Source organism: Mastigoproctus giganteus, chromosome 3, assembly GCF_048544385.1.
Source record: "Mastigoproctus giganteus isolate SK-2022 chromosome 3, ASM4854438v1, whole genome shotgun sequence".
Lineage (NCBI taxonomy): Eukaryota > Metazoa > Arthropoda > Arachnida > Uropygi > Thelyphonidae > Mastigoproctus > Mastigoproctus giganteus.
In genome coordinates, this window is record NC_143577.1 from 179,140,034 (window position 1) to 179,157,407 (window position 17,374).

The 17,374-nt window shown below is 37.2% G+C and overlaps 1 protein-coding gene across 1 annotated transcript in view; it reads left to right on the forward strand.

Annotated features, from left to right (window-relative positions):
* The window catches only part of shtd (anaphase promoting complex subunit 1), a 989,031-nt gene that overhangs the window by 597,165 nt on the left and 374,492 nt on the right, over positions 1 to 17,374 (forward strand). The window contains exon 30 of the mRNA XM_090370159.1: positions 5,887 to 5,965. Coding sequence (XP_090226285.1) covers positions 5,887 to 5,965 — 79 coding nt within the window. The remainder of the gene's footprint in view (positions 1 to 5,886; positions 5,966 to 17,374) is intronic.

Below are 17,374 nucleotides of genomic sequence, written 5' to 3' on the forward strand. Positions count from 1 at the left end.
TAACCCCCGCGAATAGCGGGGGTTTACTGTATTGAACAATGGGCCATTTAACCTTACTCTATTTACAAAAATTTTTATCTGATAAGAAAAGACTTTTGTCGTTTTTTGCCTTTCATAATCGTCCATTGGTGTCTCCCATATGAGATTCGAACAGTAATCTGCCAGCATATTTGGACTCCATTTTCCCTGGTATCTTTTTTTCCAATTGAGAAATATTCTGGCAAAACCTTTCACCACGTTATAGGAGACTGCCCCCAAGTTTTCTGGGAAAAAGTCTAATTGGGAATGTAGGAAATGAAGTTTTAATGATAGATCTTGGTTTTCAGCCATTAACCTATGATATTTGAAAAGTGAGGGTGATAACTTTTTTAAGAACAGATGAATTTATGAGCATAAGTCTAAATGGAAATGTAGAAAATGAAGCTTTAATGACATGTTGCATCCCAACTATCTGTATGCTAAAATTAGTTCATCCACAATTTAACTGTAATTTTGTGATTTCTCATTGCCCAAAAAGTTCTAGCAGATGTTTTCGAATGCCTTTCAGGCTCTTTATTTCTGTAGCATTTAAATTTTTGTGAGTTCTGCACCTTGGAATAGCAGTTTTATTTGAAGACCTACAAAAATTCCCTCTTTTTTCTTTTGGCCTCAATAATTTAAAGGAACTTTTGCCTTAAACAGGAAAATCCTTTTTTTTTTTTTTTTTTTTTTTTCCTTTCTTTTTTTCTCTCTTCTTGTCCGTCGCTTTCACAAATATGTTTTATGAAACCAAGCTTGGTGAGCAATGGAGGTAAATAGATTTTTGATGACTCCACCAAAGGAGGATTTTGCTATATTTCTTTTGGCTTGGTGTAGTTTCTGAATGGTGTGGCCATTTTTTTACCCTTTTGTAGCACCCTTTGTCGGCTGTCCCACTCGCATAAAAAGCAGCAGTATTTAGTGTATCTACTTTGCAATCCAGCCAGCAAAGGGTTGCAAAGATGGAATATCTGTGCCAACTTTTAGGTCGGCACAGATATTCCATCTGTATTCTTAATAGCACATTTTTTTTGCAAAAGAACCTGTAGGTTCTCGTACATTTCCTTCTTGTGAACAGCATAAGCCATTAATATAGAGTAAAATTGCTTTCAACCTGACCTCAGATCAATCAATAAAAAGCCTCCACTGCTCGGGGGACATGCTCAAGATGTAATTCTTTCATTAATTCCTAGACAATGTTAAAATAAACCAAAGCATCATTTTTGGAGTAATAGGTTGTTACATTAGATCGCCTCTTCCTATAAAAAAAGACACCTTGACATCCCTTTTCAAGAAGATTCCACTGCCGAAGCCATGATTCTAGTAATGAGCTTTGGTTTTGGTGTGGTCCAAATCTGTGACCAAATCATTCAATGCTGCCTGAGTTATCAGAAGTGGCTTTGCAGTATCAAGAGTTGAAAAGTCTGGATCTGTACTCGTTCTGAGTTCTGCATCTCTTGGAGACTTTGTCCAATCCAGAATCAGAGTCAAGTCCATAACTTTCTGTTTATTTTGGCACTGGCATTGTATCATCGTGAGAAATCGGCCTTAGAGAAGAAAGTATTTTGGGAAACACTGCTTTATGCTTGAATTTCCCAGAAAAAAAACAAAAATATTGGTCAAGCAAAAGTAACAATTGTTTATGTGGTCTCGAGTTTCTTGCCATATCAGCGGAACGGGAAAAGGCATTGATTTAAGACTACCTCTAAGCCATCTTGTTAATCTCCTTGTGGACTAATGTTATTAGTGGAGTTCCCCAGGGTTCAGTGCTGGGCCCATTATTGTTTTGTGCATTCATCAATGATATTGATGAAGGTATATCAGGCTTAATTTCGAAGTTTGGTAGAGTTGTTAATGGCAGTGCGCTACTCAACAAGATCTAGAAAAGTTGGGCAGATGGGCTGAGAAATGGCAACTGAAGTTTAACATTGACAGATGCAAAGTACTGCATATGGGTAGCAGTAACCCAAGAGAAACACACCAGCTGTGTGTTTCATAGTACTACATTCAGGGTAGTGGAGAATGAAAGAGACCTGGGGGTAATTGTGCAGTCAGATATGAAGTTTTCTGAGCAGTGCAGACAGGCTACTAGAGTAGGTAATGGGGGTCTTGTTAATGATATACAGGAATTTTGGGAGCAGGGATAAGGAGGTGATTATCCTCTTGTATAAGGTAATGGTCAGGCCACAGCTTGAGTACTGTGTACAGGTCTGGAAGCCTCATTTTAGGAAGGATATAGAGTTGCTAGAACGAGTACGGAGAAGGGTGAGAAGACTGGTGAAGGGAACAAAGGGGCTTATGTTCTGCAAATTGCAGTGTCTGGAATCTAAGCACCTGCGAGGTGATCTGATTGAAGTGTATAAGGCCTTGAACGGGTTGAGCAATCCCAATGCTGATGTGATTTTTCCTCTTGCTCAGATTACAAACCTGAGGGGAACAAAGATTCATATTGATAGTCATAGAATAGATATGCTGAAATTTGCTTTTCGCCAGTGGGTAGTTGATTGCCGGAACAGACTTCCATCTCTTGTTATGGAAGTTGATAGCTTAAATAAATAAAGACAGACATTTGGAGTGAACGGATGGGTGAAATGGGAGGTTTCAACATTATCAGATTGATATCTGCAGTGACATGGAGACCTACCACAAAATTACAACTTTTCCGTGCATTGATCAGATTTAGACTAGATTATGATGCGCCTCTCTACAGCTCTGGTAGTGTTTTGCAGTGGCCAGACCCATACATAATGACTGCTCACTGAAGGTGATGGTAGATGGCTCTCTATTTTCTAACTTCTCCATTAATGCTGGTGTCCCCGATGGTTCAGATCTTTCCACCACTCATTTCCTCTTGTATATTAATGAACTTCTTTCATTGACCAGAAATCCTATCCATAGTTTTGCTGATGATAGCACATTGCATTCCACTTTCCATTTTGAGAAACCTTGCCCTGCTCAATCAGCTTCAACTTCTCAAATATCCACTACCAATTTCTTTAATGCCAATCTCCAGTAATTCTCCAATGGGACAAAGACAACTTAGTTGATTTCAATCTTTTAAAACTCATTCCTGTCTTATATCTGGCAAAAAGGATTCTTCTGCTCCCATGCTCATCTTTGGTGACAATCTGATTTCTAGCAACATGATATATCTCTTTTGGGGACTTTTTGGTCTCTATTGGGACAAGCACATTACAAATATTGCTTCCTCTGCATCTAAAAAATTTGGTTTCCTCTTTCGCTTTTGCCTTTACTTTTCTTCCAAACAGCTGTTCACTCTGTACAAATCCCAAATTTGCCCTACCATGGAATATTGTTCCCACGTCTGGGGCAGTGCCCCAGAACCTCTCTCAGGCTTCTAGATTCCATTCAGAAGAGGGCTGTTAGGTTAATTAATGACTCATTCCTAACAGAGTCTCTCCAGTGTGTGTTTCATAGACATACTCTTTCTGCTGTATGCGTTTTCTACAGATACTTCCATTGGCACTGTTCTTCTGAATTGGCTTCTATAATTCTCTCTCTCTCTCTCTCTCTCTCTCTCTCTCTCTCTCTCTCTCTCTCTCTCTCTCTCTCTCTCTCAAAACAGTCCGAACAGGTGCTGCCAACATCCATTTACTGTCCAATGTGTTTGGGATTTTCATTAAAAAATAAAATAAAAAAATTATCGCCGTCTTCCTCACTTTAATCAAAGTGTCAATCTATACTATACTGGACTTCAGCCGATATGAATGTAATTATTTACCTGCATTTACATAGGTCACTTAAGAAAAGGCCTTTTGCTTTGGGTTCTATAATACATGAGGAATATTATATATGCTATATATATATAATAAGCTATATATGTAAACTACTAAAAATTTATAACATGAGGAATATTGTTGTATCTGAAAAGCAGGACTAAAACATTTAACTGAAATATTTACAAATATAGAATATTCATTAATATACAAAAAACATTACAATGGAACATCAAACGTTAGACAGGAGTCATGTGCATGAGGTTGGTGAACGTTATGGAAGCAGTTGTCAATAATTAATTGCATTTGTAGGGACATAATTGCTTCACGCTCTTCTCCCATTGGCTTGAATAAATATCACTAGGAGGAAAACTTTTTTAATGTGTAGATAGATATTAATTAAGCTATTTATGTAAATATAAATTTATTTTTATTTTGCTAACCTGTGGATAATATTCTTCTGATTTTCACATATCATTTAATTGGTAATAAAGTGTAAATTTCCGCTTTATATCTTTATTTTTATAGCCTGTGGATAATATTCATCGATTTTCACTTATTAGAATTTCTGTTTATTAGAATGAAAATTCAATTTGCAAACGTGATCACTATAACCACTGCTTACTGTATACACACACACACACATATATAAATTAGAATGAGGATTAAAAAAATTAAAAATAATGCCAGCAGAATGGCAAGACAGAAGAGTGAAAATAGTCAAAATTAAACATAACAATCAAACTAACAGGGAGGGAAGAGAAGGGTAACAAGAGTAAAAATATTACAGTAGAAACTCTCCAAGATAATTTAGAAAATCTAAATGCAAAAATAATAAAATAATAATCAATTAAATTTTGAATGCCAATTAAATATAAATTTATCAGCGCGCCCCCTCTGACGGGCACCAAGTCTAAATTTTTATGAAATATCACCAACAGAGATGTAAACTAACTATCATAAAATAAAACAAAAATAAACAAAAAATAGACTGACCATTATGCCTCATCTCAACAAACGACCACAAGGCCAGTAATGGTCAGGGAATCGCTAGACAAATCGTTGCAAAGGCGAGTTGATCGAAAGATCAATCCATCTTTCTCTTCCCTCCCTGTTAGTTTGATCATTATGTTTAATTTTGACTATTTTCATCTTCTGTCTTGCTATGCTGCTGGCATTATTTTTATTTTTTTTTATTCCTCATTCTAATTTATTTTTATACTTCAAGCATCATGTAGAGGAATATACTTTTTGCTGCCTTCGATGTTTGCTTTACCTTTTTATTTTTTATTATGAAAGATTCAGTTTTTCAACTATTTCAATCTTTATTCAAATATATGTATAGACTGATTTCATGTATATGTACAGGCTGATTTAATGTTCAATCTACTATTGATGGCATTAATCTGATCTGACGTAACTTTTACATTTATCCAAATTATTCTTAATAGATTAAATACAAATGCGTGCGTGTGTGTAATTCTAATTGGATCCAAATGCATTTCTTTTTATTGTAACATAATATTACAGTTGTGTGTATATATATATTCCTTCCCCTTTATATATATATATATATATATTAGCATTAGTAGAGGCATTTGATGCAAGAAAGCGAGCTTATGCAGCATCAGCCAAAATATATTCTTCAAACATTATTATGCTGTTTTAGTGTCAGTGGTATAATACACTATTACTGTTGAAAGTTATTATTTTGTGTACAGCTTAATTAAGAAAATAAATCAGTATATAATTCAATCTATGAAATAAAACATTTAAAAGACGAAATGGATTTAATTAAAGAATGTCTTCATTATATTGTCCAATAGGCAAAGTCAAGTTATTGCTATAGCTATAAACATTTGCATATTAAAAGAGAGAAGTAATGCATTACTGAGAAGTAATGACTCAGTTTACTGTGAAAGAGGATCTCTATACCCATAACATAAGTAAATGAGTGTCATGATTAGTGTTCATAAACATGTTGAATTAATTTTCTGAATTTTTGTTTCGGGAGATCTAAAATATTTAGGATAATATGAAAAGAAAATCACACATCTTACAAAATGCTATTAGTAGATAAATTTTAAAATGTGTTGCTTTTTTTCAAAGGTTTAGTAAACTGTTTTTTCAGTGCTATTGCAGATTGGATGGTTGCTCCAGATACACAGTATTTATTGGATATGGTACGACCTGATTTCCTACTTTTAAGGGTAAGGTAGTATTTCACTCTTAATTGATGTTAACCAAATTGTGTTACATATCTCTGTTATGTTTACATATAAAATTTACACATTCTCAAATGGTTTTATTACTAGACTTTATAAAAGTCAGTATTAATTAAAAACTTTTATTTAACAACCGTCATTCTATTAGAATATAACAAATTTGTAAAGTGATAATTACTTTCATTACTAAGTGTACACTATATGACCAAAATTTTTAGACACACACACACAAGGGTAGTTGTAAAAATGGCATTTAATTCAAATATTTAATAGGACCACTTTTGACGTAGTACAGTCTGAATTCTCCTAGGTATCCTCTCTAATAATTTCTAGTGGTGTTGGCCAGAATTGGATTCCGTTGCTCCTGCAAAGCAGGTAACATTAGTTTGGAATAAGTCTGTTTTTGTCCCACGTGGCTTCAGTTTGGACCACACTCGGCCAGTCCAACTTTTCGGTGTAATTGTCTACACACCAGTTACGCATGGAATGGAGTATTGCAATGCTGTTACTGACAAGTTCCATTTCAATAGTACTGCCACATTATACTACGATAAAATAAACATTCAAATAGATAGACCATAAACTTTATGGTTTTGCACACAGTGGAACAAAAGTAAACCAGCTGAAACAGCCCCTACCATTAAAACCACCTTCACCAAGCTTTGTGGTTGAGGTGGTACTTTCCATTAGGAAGACACCCTGGGCATTTTATAAATGTCCTTTGGATGAAACATTTTATAGTGACATTTGTCACTCCATAGCACCTTCTGTTACTGTTATAGTCCATGAACATCAGGAGGAACAGTACTCAAAACAATGATTCATGTTGATTACTGATATTGGGTTATGCACAGCTTTCCTGTAAGTGAATGCAAGGCTGTACAGCTCCCTACAGATGTTGCAAACTGATAGTTTCTGTGGCACATCGGATTTGCTTCATGATGTTTTCTGCAGACAGTCTACTTTAGTACATGAACCCTTTTTTGCATATTGAACATGTTCTGTGAGTTTATATGCCTTATAGGCTTTTTGTAAACTTAGATATCACCTATTTTCTTTAAATAACACATCACTGTGGGAGGTTCATGTGAATAGCAGTTGTGTGCAGGAAAGTTACTGCTCTTTGCATCTAACCATCAACCTACGTTAAAAGTTTGTAAATTTTGATCCATTATTTATAATACTGACAGCCCTGAGTGCCACGCTTTTTAGTGATTAAGCAATTTATAGATCATTTTCTCAAAGCTACAGTTCTTTTCAGTTTTTACATTTTTCATCTGTTCTCATTAATTAATAGTAAATATATTCTTATGAATTGTAAGTTTCAGAAAGGAAAACCACCTTTTTTTTTTTTTTTTTTTTTTTTTTTTTTTGAAAGTATAGCAACTTTTATACTGCTTGTTCACTCTAGCACTGCAATGAACTTGGGAAAAGAAATCCACTCTCCTGCAGCTGAAAGGAGCAAAGATGGATAATAACATGTTTCCTCTTTTCGAGCCATTAAACTCAACACCTGATATTGAAAATGACTTCTCAGCCCAATTAGTTAAATCACAGAAGAAGAGATTACAGCCTTCCTTGGTGAACCTGCAGCAGACTTATTAATGCATTGAGTCTGCTGCAGGTTCATTAAAACCAGTAAGGCAACTTCCATGTAGTGATCTGGTAGAGACCACTCAGTCCCAACATTCTGTAAAGCTGTTAAAGCTGACAGCCTTTGCTAGAAACTCAATAAAAGTTACTCCCCATGTTATCCTAAACTCCTTAAAATGAGTAATAACAGAATGGGATTTATTAACTGCGTATCACAGGAGGAAATTGTCTTACACAAACAGAGTCATCCAATCAAAGAGTATCATGATGTGAAAAAATGTTAGTGTTGTTCTGACAAGGAACATTATCCTTACTTTTAACTCAACAGTCTAAGTTTACCTCCCACACCCCATTAGATGGAAGGTCTCAAAAATATGGCCATTCCCAAACTGCATGTCAAAGTGAGGCAGTATATACTAATTGTGGATCCAAGGAGCACAACTAATCTGATTGCATGTTAACCCCGGACTCAAATTGTAAGGATAACCATTTAACATTCTTCAAAAAGTGTGAACTATGGAAGCAAGGGGAAAATATCCAGAAACATCAAGTGGAGAACAAAGTGTCATACTTAGAGGCAACAACACAAATAATCAAAACAGTCAAAGCAACGTATGCCACTGTTGCTCAAAGTTTTTAGTAGTAGGTATTCAGACATAATCTCAATAAGTGGTTCCCTGCTCTCTAATTCCAAGACAGATATATCCCCAATTACCATTCCAGCTGACGTTCCTCCAAAAACAACAAAATCAGTAGTGATGGAAACCATCAAACCATAACTATTGCACTCCTTCGGAATGAATATTGATGACTGAATGGAATTTAGAATTCCACGTGAACAATGAGATGCACGTAACACCATTTCTTTCCTGAAAATGAAAAAAACAAAAATAGATTGCCACAAACAATCTACAACGAAAAAGCAGTCAGAGTCAAAAACTATCCATGAAAGCACATAATGGAAAGAATCCTTCAATTGAATTATAGAGGCTTTTGGAATTTAAAGGATAATTTACCCAATTTTATTTATCCAAAAGCTCCAGCAAGCATATCATTGCAGGAAGCTTGTTTAAATTCAAAAGTGTTTCCTATCATTGAGGTGCCAGCGAGGAAGGGGTGGAATCTCCTCAGATGACCTAGAAAATCTAATATATCAACTACATAAGGTTTCAATGCTTGTCATCTGCTGTGGGGATCTGCATTGATCAACAAGAGTGATAAGCTAATAGAATCCCTTGATTCTTATCAGTTTACCCTGTTGACCAACAGTAACCACAACAACCATAGATCTATCAGTCTGTTCTCTTACCACATATACAGAGTGATCAGTTCTTAATGACCCACTAAATAGTGACTATTTACCAGTTCTCTGCAACCTCCAAATATGGGTAAACTTACTTCCAGTGCATTACATTACTTGGAAATGTCACAGAGCAGACCGGAATGAATTTGCCTCTTGCATTTAATTTAAAGATGCTATTCTTCAATCCCAGCCTATAGATAATTCCTATGAATTCTAACTATATTTGTAAGCTATCTCTGTAATACCAAAACTTTTTTCCAGGAAAACAGAAACACGTCAGTTACTGGTGGAATCAGGAATATATGTATGGTAAACAGGAAAACAATAGATTTTGGAATTTTTGTTGAAAGTTTTGTAAATTCGCAACTAGTAGTAATCTCATTACTCCTAAAAAACTCAAAGCCAAGTTCTGCCAAATAAAAAGAAAAGCAAAGAAAGATGCTTTGATTAGTTTTGTTTCAACTATTAACAAACACATGGGCAGTAGACTCATATGGAGATAAATTCAAACAGTTAACAGCAAATATGTACAGTCCCCAATCTCAACAAACTGTTAGGGATAAACCAGTAAGAATAACAGGAGTTATCCTTACTGGTCAAAATATTGAATGCTTTAGCATTCAATATTTCCACCATAAGGATAACTCCTGTTATTCTTACTGAATCATTTGCCAGCATAACAGCAAGTTGCATTCAGGGTGGTACAAATTGTTGGTGCAAATTCCCATCTGGTGTTTGTAGAGATGGGCAGTTTGAATAAACTAAGCAAGAACTAGGTAAACTGTTAGAGGAAATGATCAACTAGACTGAACTGGTATCTGGCAAACCAGTAAGTTACTAAAAAATGTACAATGTGGATTCATAAGAAATAGATCAACACTAGATCAGTTGGTCCAAATAAAACTGAAGCCAGCAAAGACAATGCATCCATCAGATCTAACTTCAAAGTAACGAAGAATCAAAGTAACAGTTGCACATACCTGAAGAGTTCTTGTTTCTTACCACAAAGAATATATTAGCAAGATGTTCTGAGGGCAGAAACATTTCAAATGAGCATGCAGCTAATGCCAGGGAAGAGAACTTAAATAACTTTAAGGTGTGTGTCAGGGTAATTACTGTACAAGAACACTAAGTCTTAATTGTAATGTCGGAAGTGTTGTCTATAAAATGAGTGAATTCGAACTGCTGGTTACGAGAAGTAACACTGGCATAATAGGGCTTATGGAAACGTGGTGCCACACAAAGATAGGGGATGATGGGTTTCAGTACGATATGCATAATATATTTAGGAAGAATAAGGAAGATGGAAGTGGTGGTGGTGAGTCATGCTTCTTATCAAAAGCAGCCTTGAGTGCTGCGAAAGTTTTCCTAGATTCAGACGTTTCACATGCTAGTATAGAATCTGTATGGTGTTGAGGCAGTTGGAAGCAAAGGTATAATGAGAGTGGGAGTAATCTAATTGCCAGGTGATTGTGAAGACTATGATGAGAGCCTTTACGTGCAAATGGAATGGGCAAGTAAGCATCAAGGTCATATTATGAGTGATTTTAATTTGCCTCTAATTGATTGGAACAAATAGGAAGGAAACTCCACGTGGGGGACAATTTTTAAATCAACTAGATGATGTATCAACTAGATGATGTTGATACAAATAACATCTAGTTGTTATTTGTATCAACCTGTCAGTGAAAAGAATACTCTAGACCTGATCCTCACCCATGAACCAGATGACATAATAGGGTTGACAGTACAAGAAGCAGAATCAGGAAGTAATCATGGAGTTCTACAGTGGATGATGAAGAGAGAGAGAGAGAGAGAGCATTAGTTAAAAGGTAAATGAATGGGTTATAATTTCAGGAAAGGAAATTATGACAGCCTAAGATGCTACATGGCCTCTGTTAACTGGCTGGATATATCACAGAGAGTGAATACAATTGAATTATAGTATACCTTTAAAACATTAATCATAGAACCCTTGAGTGCTTATATACCATTAAAAAAATACTCCACGAGGAAGATTCTGAGTTGGATGAATAAAAGAGTAGCCAGATTACTTGAGCAATAAAAGACTGCATGGAAACATTACAGAGCAATAAAAAGTACTGAAGCCTATAACAGCTACAAACTGATCTGTAATAATGTCACTGAAGAGGTTAGGCTTGCAAAGGCAGATTATGAGAAATCATTGGCAAAGATAGCAAAGAGGGAGGGATAAGGAATTCTTCACATATATAAACGCAAAGAAGAGAAGGACAAACCAAATCGGACATTTATGTAATGGATGTGGGATAGTATCAAATATGCCAGCTGATGTTGCAGATGAACACAACAGTTACTTTGCATTGATATTTACAGATAAAAACCCTTTATGCCAATTAGATATGGGAGCAGAATTAGAAAAAATGTAATTAATAATGTTGAAATTTCACATGTGTATTTAATGAAAAAACTTGCGAGCCTACAGGCCAATAAGGCACCTGGGGTTGATGAAAGTGAGAAAGGCGGCGATATATTTTTATTTTTTTTAATGAAAATCCCAAACACGTTGGACAGTAAATGGATGTTGGCGGCACGTGTTCGGATTCTTTTGAAAGAGAGAGAGAGAGAGAGAGAGCGGGAATAGAAGTAGTAGTAGTAGTAGTAGTAGTAGTAGTAGTGGCATGTGATGCAAGAAAGCAAATGTATGAGCTTATGCAGCATCAGCCAAAAAAAAAAAAAAAAAACCACACCATTCCCTCCAAATGCCTATCCAGTTCCTCCTTAAATTTATTCAACCTATCAACTTCCACAACGAAAGATGGAAGTTTGTTCCAGCAATTAATCACCCGCTGGCTAAAGGCAAATTTCCGCACATCTAATCTACATCTGTCTTTTCTTAATTTGAATTTATGCCCCCTTAGGTTCGTAATCTGAACAAGTGGAAGGATCCCATCAGAATTCAGTGTTCTGAACCCATTCAAAGCCTTATACACCTCAATTAGATCACCGCGCAGGTGCCTAGTCTCCAGCCACTGCAATTTGAGAACTTTAGCCCCTCTTGATAAGAGGATCCCTTCATTGCCCTCACCAATCTTGTTGCCCTTCTCTATACACGCTCAAGTAAATCTACATCCTTCCTAAAATGAGGCCTCCAGACCTGAATGCAGTACTCAAGGCGTGGCCTGACCATTGCCTTATACAAAGGGATAATCACCTTCTTTTCCCTGCTAGCAAAATTCCTATATATCATTGACAAAACCCCATGACCTGCCCTGGCAGCCTGTCTGTCTCTCAGAGAACTTCATATCTGCCTGCACAATTACTCCCAGGTCTTTTTCATTTTCTACCACCTTAAGTGTAGTACCACACAGTTGGTACGTTTCTCTGGGGTTACTTCTACCCATATGCAGTACTTTGCATTTGTCAAGGTTAAACTTCAGTTGCCACTTCTTAGCCCATCTACCCAAATTATCTAGATCCTGTTGCAGTAGCACACTGCCATTACTGTCATTAACAACCCTGTCTAAGAATATATAAATTCATACACCGACCATTGAATAAAATTTAAAATTTAATATGACTACAATCTTTACAATCTTTACGAATTTATATATTCTTAGACATGAGTTTTCCCGACCTCAGAGGCCTCTTTCAGGATATTAACAACCCTGCCAACCTTTGTATCATCTGCAAACTTCGATACTAAGCCTGATATACCTTCACAATATCATTGATAAATATACAAAACAACAGTGTACCCAACACCGAACCCTGTGGGACTCCACTAATAACATTAGTCCAAGAAGACCAGCACCCATTGATTACCACCCTCTGTCTTTTCCCACTTAACCATCCTTTTATCCATTGTAGCAACTTACCCTTAATACCATTCTGCTCCAATTTGTACAATAGTCTTCCATGCGCAACAGTGTCAAAAGCTTTCCTGAAATCCAAATATATCATATCAAAATTATTTTTTGCATCCAGTTCCTTTGTAACCACATCATAATATCCTATCAAATTTGTCAGACAAGACTTTCCCTTAACAAACCCATGCTGTGTCTGAATTATTGCTGCAGTCTTGTCTAGATGATCCTGCAATGCATCTTTAACCAGCGACTCCATTATTTTACCCAGAACAGAAGTTAAACTAACTGGTCTGTAATTACTCGTGTCACCCTTCGATCCCCCTTTGTGAATTGGGGATACATTTGCACATCTCCAGTCCGTGGGAACCTCCCCTGAGTCCAAGGATGCTTTCATAATTATGGCTAAGGGTTTGCTTAGTTGCTTTGCCGCCTCCTTTAATATAACTGGATAGATCCCATCCACCCCAGGTGCTTTTCTTACTTTTAACTTCAACAGTTTCTCTTCCACTTTGCTCTCAGTTATTACAAAATCATTAAGTATCCTGCTACAATTTGATAACCTTCTGCCATTTTCAAACTTAATAATTCCTCACGTGTGAACGTAGATGCAAAATACTCATTCAGTTTGTTTGCTATCTGAGCAGGATCATCAACAGTCGAACCATCGATGTCAAGTGGACCAATCAGATTCATCCCCTTCCTTTTAGAGTTTATATAAGTAAAGAAATCCTTGCTGTTTTTCTTAGCATCTTTTGCCAAGGATTTCTCGTAATCTGCCTTCGCCTGCCTAACCTCCTTTGTAACATGGTTACAGATCAACTTGTAGCTATCATAGGCTTCTGTGTCACGTGTTAATTTGTATGCATCCCATTCATTTTTCTTCTCTGTTACGAGTCTCATTGGCCCCGGGTGCCAAGCGATTGACTGAGCGATTTCTCTTTGTGCTTTCACTGCGACTTTTTCATTGGTGAATTCTGCGTTCTCTTTTACGTACCTCTCGTTGAGAAATCCTTTTATTTAGTAGCTCTTTTATCAAAAGTACTGGTAGAGAGCAAGGAAGGAAAGTAACCTTTCTTTATTTTTCATATTTAATAGACTAACTCCTACTAATTTCGCTTGGTCACTCCAGGCACTGCTCCTGCCTCCCCGTGGCGGGGCCGGTAACCTTGGCAGAAAAGTTCATCTGCCAGGGGCTAAAAGGAGCCAAAATGGAACAAAATATGTTTCCTTCTTTACAACCAACAAGCAGTCGGCTAGACACAGAACAGGAACATGACTCTTCACATGCAAAGAGGTTAAAAACCATTTCCTCTGCGACCGAGTTTCCTGCATTTTTAATAATGCATTCATTATCAGAACAGCCTCTTAGTAAGCTATCCCCCTTTCTTATCCAAAAACACTTGGAAAGTATTGCAGGGTCTCCCAAGATGGTTAAGAGATTGCAATCGGGGGGACTTACTAGTAGAAACTGTCAACTGCAGGCATTCTGAAAAACTCCTGAAAGTGACAAACTTTGCAAAAATTCCAGTAAAGGTAACTGCCCATGCAACCCTAACTACATCTAAGGGTGTTATATCTAGTTGGGACCTTTTGAATGTGACAGAAGAAGAAATTAAAGAAGAGCTAAATGAACAAAATGTAATTGCTGTCAAAAGCTAAAATTGCTGTCATGACTAAAAGGGACAATATACTCACACCCACCAGAAGTATCATTCTCACCTTTAACAGTCCAAATCTACCCTCAACAGTAAAAGCAGGATATCTACTCTGTCGCATTCGTCCTTATATTCCTAATCCGCTGAGATGCTACAAATGCCAAAAGTATGGCCATTCTCAGACGGCATGCAGAGGGAACCCAGCTTGTCCCAACTGTGGATCTTCTGATCACAGTCAAAACGACTGTTCGGCAAAAGAAATGACTTGTCTTAATTGCAAGGGTAACCATCCTGCTTACTCTAAAACATGTGAGAAGTGGAAAATGGAGAAAAAAATTGTAAAATATAAAGTCGAAAACAAAGTTACTTATCAGGAAGCAAGAAAATTAATTGCACCCAGTATATCTAACCGTAGCTATGCCAGTATTGCAAAAAATATCAAACAATAGCCACGCAAACTGATGTTACTGTTCCATCCAACATATCAATCTCCGACTGGGCCCGAGCTGTTCTTTCTCAGCAACAGTCCAATATCCAGAAGCACTCATATCAAGCAAGTAATACGCCTCTTACGATTCCAGCAAAATCTCCTCATTCGCCAATGATTGCTACCACACTAAATAATCCCAGTTCAACTTCAAAACAGAGTATTCAGGAAACATCAATGGATCAAGAGTACCCATCTAAACAGGAAGATCCGATTCTTGAAATATTTGCAGAAGAAGAAGAAGAAGATATGGACACAGGTCGCCCCACCTTTCCAAAAAGAAATAAACCAAAGCCAGAACGCCACAAGACAGCCACGTCAGGTACAGCTTCTTCTAAACTCAAATAATGCCTTATATTTTACAGTGGAATTGTAGAGGCTTTAGATGCAACATTGATGACATTCAGTACTTAATTAGACGCTACTCTCCAGTGGGTTTCTGTCTGCAGGAAACCTATTTAACTGCTAAAATCTCTGTTTCTATAAAAAACTACTCAGTCTACCGAAGAGATCGGAATACATCTGACTCTGCTCGTGGTGGTGTAGCTATTTTGATTAACTCAAAGATCCCTGCTAGTCAAATCATTCTTCAAACCAAAATTGAAGCCATTGCTGTGCGTCTGATTGCTGAGATTGCATTTACACTAGTCTCAGTCTATCTCCCACCAAACAATACCTACTCTTTCAAGGATATTGAAGAACTTTTAGTACAGCTACCCTCACCAGTCTGCTTGCTAGGGGATTTTAATGGCCACCACCCTTTATGGAGATCCTCTAAATTAGATAGACAGGGCCGACTGATTGAAACTCTACTAGATAAACAAAACCTTACCATTCTTAATACTGGTACACACACCCATATACAGTTACCTACTGGACAGACCTCTGCAATTGACCTCTCGATTTGTTCTCCGATACTGTTTCCAGTCATTCAGTGGTCCGCTATGGATGATCCAGTGGGACGTGACCATTTTCCAATTGTCTGTAACCTGCTCACTACACAACTACCATTAGACCAACCCTGCAGAAAATGGAAATTTTCTAAAAGCCAAATGGGCCAAATTTCAATCAGCAATCATTCTGGCTAAAGAAACTATTCAGCTACAACCTATAGATAAAGTAACCGATTATATCACATCCAGTCTTTTAGTTGCAGCAAAATACTCAATTCCATTATCAAACCCCCCAACCCGATGGCACTTCAACTACTGGTGGAACGAAGAGTGCACGAAAGCAAAGAAGGAAAAAAATAAAGCATTCAACTTATTCCGTCGATTTCCGACAACAGCTAATTTAATTAGCTACAAGAAGCTAAGGGCAAAAGCGCGGTTCATTCACAGGCAAGCCAAGAAAGATTCTTGGACTCGGTTTGCATGTACTATCAACAGAAATACCGACTCCAGATTAATATGGAAGAAAATTAGACAGCTTTCTGGGAAGTTTCCAATCATCCCTTCCCCAATTCTTTCATACAATGGACAAGAACTCTCTGGTCCTCTAGATATAGCGAATGCCTTGGGTAAAACCTTTGCCGAAGTCTCTGCTGTATCAAATTACACTCCGAAATTCCAAAAAATTAAGACCTCCACCGAACAGAGGCCCATTAACTTTACAACCTCACTATCACTTCCGTATAATCAGCCCCTTGAATATTGTGAACTTTTACAAGCCATAAAAACAACGAGAAACAGTGCAGCTGGGCCAGATAGCATATATTATGTCATGCTGCAGCATCTCGATGAGCAAAACTTACAAATGCTGCTAGTTTTCTTTAACCGGATCTTCCTGGAAAATATTTATCCAACATCTTGGCACCATGCTACAGTTTTGCCCTTTTTGAAACCTGGAAAAGATCCTTCCAGTCCTAATAGTTACAGGCCAATCTCTCTGTCAAGTTGCCTTGGTAAAATTCTTGAAAAAATGATCCACAGTTGACTCAGCTGGATCATTGAAACTGAACAACTATTGAGTAATTGTCAACATGGCTTTCGCAAAAATAGGTCCTCTCTAGATCTGATGATCAAGGCCGAATCTGAAATTCGCAATGCCTTTGTGAAAAATGAACACCTTGTCATGGTCTCCATTGATATAGAAAAGGCATTCGATACTACCTGGCGATATGGCATTCTCAGTAACCTACATAATCTTGGTCTGCGAGGCAACCTGCCTATATTCATTAGGAACTTCCTCCAGATCCGCTCTTTCCAGGTTCGATACCAAAACTCCCTTTCTTCTACATTCTTGCAGGAAGAAGGAGTACAACAGGGGTCGGTTTTGAGCGCAACCCTATTTTCCATTAGAATTGATTCCATTTCCAAAGAACTCCCAAATACTGTAGAAGCCTGTCTTTATGTTGACGATCTCTCCATTTCTTGCCACTCTCAGAACATGAGATCTATTGAACGCCAATTGCAAATATCCCTCAATAAAATTCAAAAATGGGCTGAGTTCAACGGATATCGGCTTTCCCATCAGAAAACAGTTGCTATCCACTTTTGTAACCAACGC